Source organism: Dicentrarchus labrax, unplaced genomic scaffold, assembly GCF_905237075.1.
Source record: "Dicentrarchus labrax unplaced genomic scaffold, dlabrax2021, whole genome shotgun sequence".
NCBI classification, from domain to species: Eukaryota; Metazoa; Chordata; class Actinopteri; family Moronidae; genus Dicentrarchus; species Dicentrarchus labrax.
In genome coordinates, this window is record NW_026136742.1 from 364043 (window position 1) to 375200 (window position 11158).

The window sequence follows — 11158 nt, forward strand, 5'->3', positions numbered from 1 at the left end:
AAAAGAGCGCTTTAAGCTAAGCAACTGGAGACTATTAAGAAACTAAAGGCTGCCAAGGCACAACAGCATGTATATGATAGGAGTGAATGCTCAGATTAAGAAATAAATGAGCTTCTCCATCAACGGGTTTCTAAAGAAGAAAGTAAAGAATGAAAGCAGCCTGTTGCAGCACCACCATTCTCCACCACAAGCTGTAACAGCATGGCAGCTCTTGTCCATCAGTGCTAGTCGTCTTCCCATACCTGAACCAACGTTTATTGGCGACCCATTCAGATTCAATGACTGGAAGGTTTGCTTTCAGACACTCATTGACAGGAAAAACATACCAGCTGAAGAAAAGATATATAATCTGACAAAGTACGGGGGTGGACCTGCCAAGAAGGCCATAGAGAGCTACTTTCTGCTAGGCACAGAGTCCGCCTATTGTGTGGAGTGGACTATCCTTGAGGAAAGATATGGCAATCCATTCCTCATTGCCAAGGCCTTTAGAGACAAGCTTGATACATGGCCCAAGATAAGCTCCGAAAGCAGTGTGGAGCTTCAAGAACTCGCTGACAGTGTCGTAAATTTATGGATGAGAGTATCTCTGAGCGAGTCAAGTTGGTTGAAAAAAGGAGAAGTTGTGCTTCGGCTGTCAGAAGTCTGGCCATCGCTCAAAGGATTGTAAAAACAGAAGTATCTGTATGTGTGAGAAAGGACATCCAACTTGTCTCCACGATAATTGCACCAAGGAAGAAAGGATGTAAACAAGGTTTGATGGAACAAAGGACAGTGTCAGGTCAAGGGAAGGGAACATGGATCGCTGACAAGACATGGTAGTAAATATGTAGTAAGTAAGTATACAATTTGGTTAGGGGGTTGTGATGTTACGGTAGGGGGAGCAAGATTGGGAAGTTCTTGTATATGCACTCATTGATACATAGAGTGACACAACCTTTATACTAAGAAACAGCCAAGGCTTTACACACAAAGAACGACCCAGTCCAGTTGAAGCTCTCCACAATGGCTTCAAGAAACACAGTTGTGTCCTGCAGGAAACTGACTAGTCTACAAGTAAGAGGATTCTACTCAGACATGATGATTCTTTTGCCAGTGACCTACTCAAGAGAATTAAAAAAGAAATCGGGTTTCAGGACCTCCTTAACTGCGATTTTCACGTCTGGGTGGTGCAGCCCTTTCAGGTGGACTTGGTCGAATGTGAGCCCACTATCCAGGAGCACCTTGTTGGCATCCAAAGCGATGACAAGGCTCAGGCTACTTTCCTCAACTCTGGAACAGCATGTGGGTCCAATATGGCCAGCATTACTCTCAGGGAAAAGACTTTCCAACAACATATCTACATGAGGTAAGTAGGGATTCCGCAGGTCTACAGGCATCTCTGGTTTTCAGTTGGAACTAAATTAATGAAAGGGCTTATCCTATTGTTTGACGTTTCTGTTTGGCTGCTTTTTAATTAAATTAGTTATTGGTTGGTGCCATCATTGAATGTTTTGGAGAAGTTGTTTCCATAGATAAGACAGCTGAGCCTTTTGTTTGTATTGTCTTTACAGTGGCAGTTGGTGCTTTAGGCCCTGTTTTGTTCTATTATCATTATTTTATTTGGCACCAATCCTCCCTCACACTTTTGAGAACTTTTGTCTTCATCAATTTTTAAATAACTGTTTTTCACATGGCAATTTAGGAGTTTTTGTGTTTTCCTCTTTTTTTTGTTTCTTAAAAAAGGAATTTAACAATAATTATTTAAATATTCTAATATTTATTACCAAGAGTTATACACAATAAAGTTATGACAACTCATACTGACTTTGATTAATGTTCTACATCACGGAAATAAAATGAAAGATGACAATCAGTCAGCTGCAATAAACTTAAAGATTCAAATAAGAGGAAAATGTCAGCTACAAGTTAAACATCTTTTAATTCTTTTTATTGTATTATAATTAATAACAATCACAGTTTCAGCCTCCTACAGTCTGGATCTTTGATTTTAGTTGTGAATATTTAAGCAAATCAAAAAGTTGTATAATTGTATAATTGTTATATAATATACATGATATACTGCATATGAAATGCAGTATAGTAGTAGAACAGTAAGTATTAAAACACAATACACAAAAACAAAGCAGCACAGTCATAATATGTATATATAAATAAAAATATGTGGATGAAATAAAAGCCTTTCTTTCATTCAGTAGCTGGGTCAAGGAATCAAAAGTTATCAAGTATTAGTTGGTCTTCCTTAAGTTCCTCTTCCCTGTCCTGACTACCTTCCTTGTTCTGCGCGTTGCTTGCTGTCGTGTTTGGTCTTGCACAGTCCGTCGCTGTTAGACACAAAACAAGTTATTAGTCAGTGCCATCCAAAATGTCCCATGAGCATTTTCTGTTTTTTGACCACTCTGAACAACACATTTAAGTTTAGACATTAAAACCACTTGGTTAAAGCTCTGTGGAAAATGTGATTAAATTGCAGGATTCAACACAGTCTCATGCAGCAGAGTAGCATCATCAGCAAAGAATAAAGCTGAAAAGTGAGAATAGGATGTGAAAAGGTTATAAGTTCTCAGTCAGTGTTTTCCAAACTGAGTGTTTTCTGTAGTTTGAGCGCTCTGGGTTGAGTTTAGAGGAAAAGTGAGAATAGGATGTGAAAAGGGCGATTATTTTATCAGCCCAAGCAGAGTCAGTCAGCAGTGGAGTGAAGACACTTGTTGTGAGGAACTACAAGTAAAGGAGCTTGTCCCAGATCAACCATCATAATCAGAAAGCAGGATAGTGAGAAAGCTCAGACACACTGTACATGAGAGGCAGGGTGCAGACCCCCCAATAAATGATTTCTAAATAAATGATGGAGTTATAAACACATATTAGCTGATATTAGCTTTAGATACACTTCTGAAAACATGTTTCCATGTAAGGAGGACTGTAGATTGTTCCCCTCATCACTTCCATTGAAAGTACTTTAGGAAGAGATCTTTAATGTCCAGTATAACAGGAGGAACCATTACAGCAAGAAAAACCTGTTTCACTGTTCACTGTTGTTTGAAGACTGACTTTTTAAACAGGGTTAGGGTTAGGGTTGGGTTATTGACTTACTGATCTTTCCAAGTTTCTTTCATACAGCCAGGTAACTACATGGAACAACAGGGGCAGTGACAGAAAACATACTGAGATGTATACAGCCATGCCAATTATAGCACCGGGGTTCAAACCAGTGTCACCACCTGAAAGAACAGAGGAAAGACGTTGAGATTTGTTCTTCACTGTTCCAAGATAACATCCATCAACAATATTTCCACAGCCACTTCTCCTGTTCATGGTCTCAATGTGTACTTGGAGTCCATCCCACCAAAACTGTTGCACAACAGTAAACAAACAGTATTATTAGTAAGAATATTCTCCAGAAATACGAGGATCCAGGGTTATTTAAAGGACCGCTGTGGAGGATTCAGTGCCATCTAGTGGTGAAGTTACAGATTGCAAACAAGTGAATAAAACTACCTTTCAGTAGTCGTCTATCAGTGTGCTCTGGGATGATGAATGAGTTCATTATTTGTTAGAATGGCATCCTGTCAAATGAAGCACTACATTCAGAATTACTCTGATTACTTTTGAGGTTAAAGATGTCATATTATGCTCATTCTCAGGTTCATATTGTAAGGAGGAGAGAAACAGGAGTGATATCTGTGTACATTGTGGACTGCAGTAAAGACAGCACTTACCTGACTCTGTGTCTGTGGAAACAATGAAATAAAATATTAAAATATGTGATAACATTCAGACCAACAGGAGATGACAGCTGATGAGGAGACAAATAAGATATTTACTTACTGGTATCATCAGTCTGACCCCCTACTGGCTCTGTTGGACAATTAATACAAAACTTTTAACACAGAACATTTCATCTTATTTCCTTTGAATGTGTAATATATTAGCTGTACTCACCAACAGTGAGGTCAATGAAGCCTCTCCTGACCTGACTTTGCAGTTTGGGAACAAAGCAGGTGAAACTTCCAGCATCCAGTTCAGTTACGTTGGTCAGTTTTAGTGAAATGTTTCCTCTGATCATTTCTTCATGGAAGAGAGATGTTCTACCTCTGAAGTTCTTGTCCTGATCATCTAGATAGTCCTTCCCATGTCGACTGACCAACACATATTTTCCATTGTGTTTCCACTCCACCAATAAACTCCTCACATTGAATGGAGGCTCCAGGTGACAGGGCAGGATGGCGTTATCACCGACTGTTACTGTAACTGGTTTGTCTGAGCCAATCACATCAGACTGTCCTGCAGAGACAAACATATAATTCCATTATTCCATGCACATTACAATCTAATATACATACTTATCTGAGCCAGTAACATGTTGTTTTGAATATAATTTAATTAATTAGTGAAACAATAAAATACGTTGGGTTATACTGTAGGCTTCAGAATGTGATTAGTATTTAAAGGATGCAGTCATTAAACTCCATTATTCTATACATTATAGTGTCATTTAACACCAGTAATTAAAGATAAACATGGCCTCTTCATATAATTCCTTCTATAATTATTATTCAATAATTACCCATTTGGACTTGTTTGCCTTATTGTTGGATTTTCTGTGTACTTCTGCACTTTGCTAAGCAAAGGAACTGATTATTCAACTGAATCTCTGTGTTATGAGTCGTGCTTTTGAGTGCTGTTTTAACCAGATCCACCCCCGACAATCAATCAGAAAACTGATTTTCATTACATTTTTAAATTATAAGAGCAGCATTTGCAATGCAAAGCTCAACCTTTACAAACAACTGTTACTCTCCCTCACACAGGTCAATGTACGTGTTACTCCTCAGACTCAGTCACACTCCATCTGGGGATCGGTACAGGTTCATCTCTAAAGGCTGAGGAGCTGAACCTCCAGTCCTTCTGTTCCTTTAATTAAAATACTGAGCTCAGTCAATGTTCTGCCTTTTATAAAACCCAGTCTGACTCACCAACAATGAGCTGGATGGAAGCTTCCTTCTGTAATGAGGGAAGGGCACATTGGTATCTTCCAGCATCAGAAACTTTCACTTTGAAGATTTTCATGGAGACGTTTCCTGTCATCAGTTCATCCATAAACAGTGTTGTGCGGAGATAATAAGATGGATTTTGATGGTCAAACATCAGTCGTCCATCCTGGTGAAAGTGGACATACTTTGGGTCTAAACCAGGTCTGGTCCACTCCACTGTCTCATCAGAAACACTGATGGGAGGTTCAAGGTGACATGGTAGAATGACATCATCACCAGCCAGGGCTGTGATTGGTTGATGTGAACAAATCAATTGTGAGTTTGCTGCGAGGAAAACAAAACAAACAAGAAACAGCAGTTAGGTTAAAATACATATCATCAAATGTCCAGCTGCACCTCTGGAGACGAGGGAGGAGATACTTTCCTCCTCAAAGGACAGTAAGTAAGTAAAACTTTTATATTTAACACAGAGTTACAAAGTGCTTCGCAAACAACAAACACACATATGGGTCTACATAAGCAGTATGTAAATACAAATATAAGAAGATAAAAGAAGAGGGAAGGATAAATTAAAGAAAGATGACAGATGAGAAAACAAACATGAAGGAGATCTTTATAAAGGCCTATAGAGGTGGGTTTTGAGGAGCCCTCTAAAAAAAAAGATTCAGTGAATCTGAGTGAATAGGGAAGACTATTCCACAATGTGGGGGCTAAAACAGCGAAGGCAAGGCCACCTTTAGGTTAACAGGTAGAGGGGATCTGAAATGTAACTGCGGGCAAGGTCATGAAGTGCCTTATATGAAATCAGTAAGATCTTATAGTCAATGAAGGGATGCGAGAACAGGAGTAATGTTGGACCGACGGCTGGTTCTGTTTAAAGGTCTGGCGGCTGCATTTTGGACTAACTGTAAACAGTTTAATGAAGCCTGACTGAGGCACGTGTAGAGGAAGTTACAGTAATGTAGATGGGAGAAAATGAAGCTGTGAATTAATTGTTTGAGATCACTGGAGGACAAGAAGCTTCTGATTTGTAGAGCTGTAGAAAAAAAACAGTGAGGGTCCACCAGTGTGCGCATAAAGGAACAGCAGTTAAAAAGTGTCTCTTAACTATAAGATTGAGGACTTAATATGGTTGATTCTGAATGTTTTTATGATAAAGAGATTTAATTATGTGTGACTGCAATGCCCCTCCTAAAATGAACTACCCACACAGCCAGCTGTCATTGCCCTGTTTTAAACTGGCCGTGGTGCCTTTAAAATAAAAGTTGTGGATTTCCTCATTAAACTATATGTGAAAGCATTTTGCATTCAACTAACAAATTCAAAAGTTGTGTCAGCTGATCGACTCAAACAGTAAAAACACATTATGCATGTTATTATTGCATCAGCAGACACATCATTGGTTAATCCGGTTGAGCCAGTTACTCATAGAAAGGTTGTATCGGATCCTCTGAACAGTAAATACAGGATCTGTGTGCACACTGCGTCATATCTGAGTTTAAAGGGAAGATGATATATTTCTAATTGTTGCTGCTCTCAGAGTTCTTTTTTTACCTGATCTGAGTGTCTCCAGTGTAAAGTGAGTTATTTTACAGTCTATTCTGGGTCACAGACTCAACAGATGAAGCACAGAGAAGCAGAGAACTGCATTGGAACCTGCAAACTAAATAAACTAATGAGTGACAAAGCAACATTACCATGAACATTTGTCTGCTTCATGTTCAATGTTTTATTACTTACTTATATTTATTTGATTGGAATACGATTTAATTAATGTGTCACTATTTGGGCAAACTCACAATGTGTTTTTACACAGTGTGGACAGTTACACTGACATTTTATGAATACATTCAAAATGGCTATGTGCTGATAAATAAATGTTATCCAAAAAGTGAATTCACTGTGAAGCCAACACAGAACAGCATTTGATTCTCAGCATTAATTTTTCTACATTAACAAGCTGGTTTTAGAATAACATTTTATTATAACTGTAACACACCATTGAAAAGCAAGAGCTGCTGTTTTGAAGAATCCAGCACTGTCTGTTACCTGTTCACTAAAGCAGGACAATCTCACCTGTAACCCCCACCGCAGGGAGAGAAGACAGCAAAACCACAATAATGAACTCCATCATGATCTCTGGATGAAGAACAGACACAGTGGATCTCACTGTGTGAAAGATTAAAATGAAAGAAATATACGGTCCAGCTGAACCCTCTCCGACCACAAACAAACTTTAGTTTCACTATCTTCATGCTGGAAGTCTTTAAATACCAACAGATACCACATCACTTGCTCATCCAGATTCCTCATCTATTCCAACCCATTCAGTGTCTTCCTCCTCATAGTCTTCATCTGGTTTATGTCGCTCCTCTCTCCCCTAGAGCTTTGGTTCTCAACCTGTGGGTCGGTAAATGGTTGTGGAGAATAAAATGAAATAACATATTGTGGCTAGGAATGAGAGAACGAGAGCTCTTAGCAATGTAATGATACCTAACACAGGGGACAAGAACTCAGAAACCCACCAGGAGCTGCAGTTCTGGAGATGCTCTGACCCGTCCAGCCATCACAATGTGGCCCTTGTTAAAGGGTCAGATCTGTTCACACAGGCCGCCTGAGCCGCTGCGTTCCTACCGAGAGCAGACACTTCATTCTGTGAGAAAGAAGAAAAGATGAAAGTAACATCTGTATGTGTGGATTATTTACAGTATTTTAAGCCTTATTAAGGTTGTTTTTAAAGATGTACAAAGAAACAGGACTGTAAAATATTCTAATGAACTACAAACACTACGTCAGACTTTACATTATAAAACTGTATAAACTCATCTCTCTGTTTCTTCCACTAATGATGATGAAAGCATCCTGACCCGCCCTCCTCTGCCTCTGCCATGTGTGTTTGTTATGTTTGACTTCCTGGAGGCGGATCTACCCTCTTACCCAGCTCTTATTGGTCCAAATCCATCACCATGGTTACAGCATTAAAAACAGTTGGCATGGACTTCAGCACTCGACCACCACAGAAACTGAGTCCTAATCTTTCTATTTTTACCTTTAATGATCAGTAGACAAATATATTAGTATTAAAATTAGATCTTCATTAGTTTTCCACCACTGAAATTCAACCTAAAGTTCTCCACATTATCACAGTGAAGACAGTTCATGTTAACGTACATATCGACATTTTGTTCTAATGGATTTCCTCTTTAGAAACAAAGCTGTAACTGGTCTTTAAGGGGCAGCGAGAGCTTCACTTCATTACTGAATTCTCTCACCTGTAAAATTCACATCACAACTACAGTAAACGTTCTGTTAGTATGAATATGTCTCAGCCTGGAGTGAACAATGAAATATTAATAATTTGTGTCCTTCCTCCACAGACATTGACATTAGACCGACCTTTTACTCAACATCAAACCAGGAAACACCTCAGAGGAAACTACAGCAATGCCCCATGTGTTTTTATATTACATTATATATATATTCTATTATAATTAAATATATTAAAATGCAATGAGTGATTGAAGGGTATTTTCCACCAACCAACCTGCAGATGGAAAGTCTCCACTCACAAGACTAAAGCTGAATCACTTCTACAACAAGGGAATAAATACTGATCAGCAAAAACTCTCGAGGGTCGTGAGGTCTTCTTCGTTATAGAAACTTCATATTTACTGTAGGCCTGTTGCATTTTGTTCATTTCTGTGAAGTAAACTGGATGAACACAGGTAAGGTTTTCTTCTACTGACTCTTCCATGAAGGTTGTGTTTGCACTGGAACCACTGAGTCTGATGAACCTTCCTGCAGGTTTCTACATTCACATGGAGGTTCCGATTTGCCTTTTCTTAACATTTCTGAAGTTTTAATGGTGCAACCTGATTTAATGAATAATGAGTCTGAAACTAACTAATAGTTACTCTCAAATATTTTCTCTGTCTGATGTTGAGCTAAAACAAGAAGAAAATATTTCCTCCATAATACAGCAGCAATACCAACAGCAAGGAGAACACAGACTGCTACAGAAATGCCAGTTATAGAACCAGGGCCAAGAACACCTGAGAGAACAGAACAAATACTGAACCAACTCATTGAAAGTATCAGATATTTGTTCTTTTGGGTTCATTAATAAAGAGAAACATTTGAGTGAATATTCAAACCTGTAATAACTGATCTGACTTCATCCACTGAGGGGAAGTAAAACCAAAATATGAACACAACACTGTACCTTGTGGTGTGATTAGTTACTGCTGTAGATGTGTAATGAGCTCATTTTAACTACTTTATATACAGTTGGGTAGTTTAATCTACAGCAGTGCATCATATTCTATCAGATCATCATATGTTCTCAGCATTACTGTCCTGTACCGTTAAACTCTGAAAGTCAGAAACTCAGACTGTTTTCAGTTTTGTGACGATGCTATTTACAGATAATCCAAGAGGGTTTTTAAAAAGATTATTTATCTTTAAAAGTGGGGGAATTAGTCTCAGCACATAAAGGAACACGTCCTCCTTCAGTTCATCACAAACATTCAACATCAACACATCTTCAGATACGTGCTCACTGTGTACATTACTTTATATTGTTAGTGTCATTTCTTCAACACTAGAGGGAGCCACACAACAGGACACAGTGTCAACATCAGCTGCTCAGAATAAATATATTCTAAATAAATAAGTAAAACTGAAACATCATCAACAATAAAGCAGAACACACAAACAGGGAGGGGAATACATATCAGGTGAGTTTGATTATCTGACAGTAAGAGGTAAACTGTTAGAGAGTTTAAGGTCGGTCTTCATTATGAAGTGGAGCTCAGGGAACTTGCAGTGACCCTGGTCAGCTGACCTGAGAGACTTTAAGATCCAATATGGACGCAGTCATTCAGAAATGTGCTCAGGGGCTCCACCATGTAGAGCCTGATATATAATAATGGTAATAAGTCAACTGTTGTATTCTAAACTCTACTGGCAGACAATATAAGGTTTCTATCTACTGTAATATCAACTGAGAACAGAGGGGAGTGTATAAACTGATAGATAATGCTTCAGTGAGACTATATTAGAAGAGACTTTAGCTCAACATCAGACAGAGGTTGGCTGAGGGACAGACAGACCAGATGTTTGTTGCTCAACATGATCTGAACATTTATGACTGACACAGAAAATATTTGGAAGCTGATTTGAGGTCAGATTATGATCTCTCATAACTGACAGAGATAAATGCAAACAGACACAATGAGTGTAACAGAGAGGAGCTGTCCACAGACACAATGAACACAACACACTGTGGTTGTTTGAAAATGGGATTTATTTGACTTTTACCCGCTGTGTTAACAATTAATATTCAACAACAAAGCAGAAATATTTGAGAATAATAATAGTGCAAACTCTTATTTTAAACACCTTGAATGTACTGTACTACCTCATAACATCCAGAATGTAAAAGACGTATAAAGAACACTAAAATACTAACATTTAATCCCACTGTGGAGATTTTCATTCAGAGTTTAAACAACATAACATTAAATACCTTTTATTGGAACAAGTTTTTAAATAAACAACAATGACAATATATAAATTATATAAAAAGTCATATATAAATATATATATAGTGTATACATTCCGGTGTGGACTAGGTGCCCTGCTCAAAGGCACTTTCACAGCTGATGTTCTTAAAGTTAAATTTAGTTTTTATAAAAACAGAACATACTCAACAGAAACAGAAACTCAGCTCTTTGTCACCAGGGTGGCCTTTAAGTAGGATGGGTATTTGCTTTCAGTGGCTGACATGAGGAGTGGGATTGGCTAAGGTCAGCCAATCAGAGGCAGAGGAGGCAAACCGGCTGTTTGGAGGGTTAATGTGAGACACTGGCCATCGTACATGTCTCTATCTCCAACACTAGGAACAAGCACGTGAGAATTATTGGTTGCATTTGCAGGAAAGTTGCGGTGATTGGACAACATTGCAGAATATCCAGAGATCGGTTGAATTTGCATTAACTGTTTATGTTTGTATGTGTGTGTTTATATCTTTATTTGTTTGTCTGTGAAGCACTTTGTGACTGTAACATAGTGCTGTATAAATAAAGCTTTACGTACTTACTTGCCACTTCCTGGAGGGACTGCAGGGTGATATGTTTGCAATGTATTTCTATTTTTATTACTTCATC

The 11158-nt window shown here is 38.4% G+C and overlaps 1 protein-coding gene and 1 pseudogene across 1 annotated transcript in view; both read right to left on the reverse strand.

Moving 5' to 3' along the window:
* Positions 1 to 2210: 2210 nt before the first annotated feature.
* Positions 2211 to 11158, reverse strand: part of LOC127359612 (V-set domain-containing T-cell activation inhibitor 1-like) — a 52837-nt pseudogene continuing 43889 nt past the window's right edge.
* Positions 3529 to 11158, reverse strand: part of LOC127359613 (CD276 antigen-like) — a 60708-nt gene continuing 53078 nt past the window's right edge. Inside the window, exon 5 of the mRNA XM_051393572.1 lies at positions 3529 to 3728. Coding sequence (XP_051249532.1) covers positions 3544 to 3728 — 185 coding nt within the window. The 3' untranslated portion in view covers positions 3529 to 3543. The remainder of the gene's footprint in view (positions 3729 to 11158) is intronic.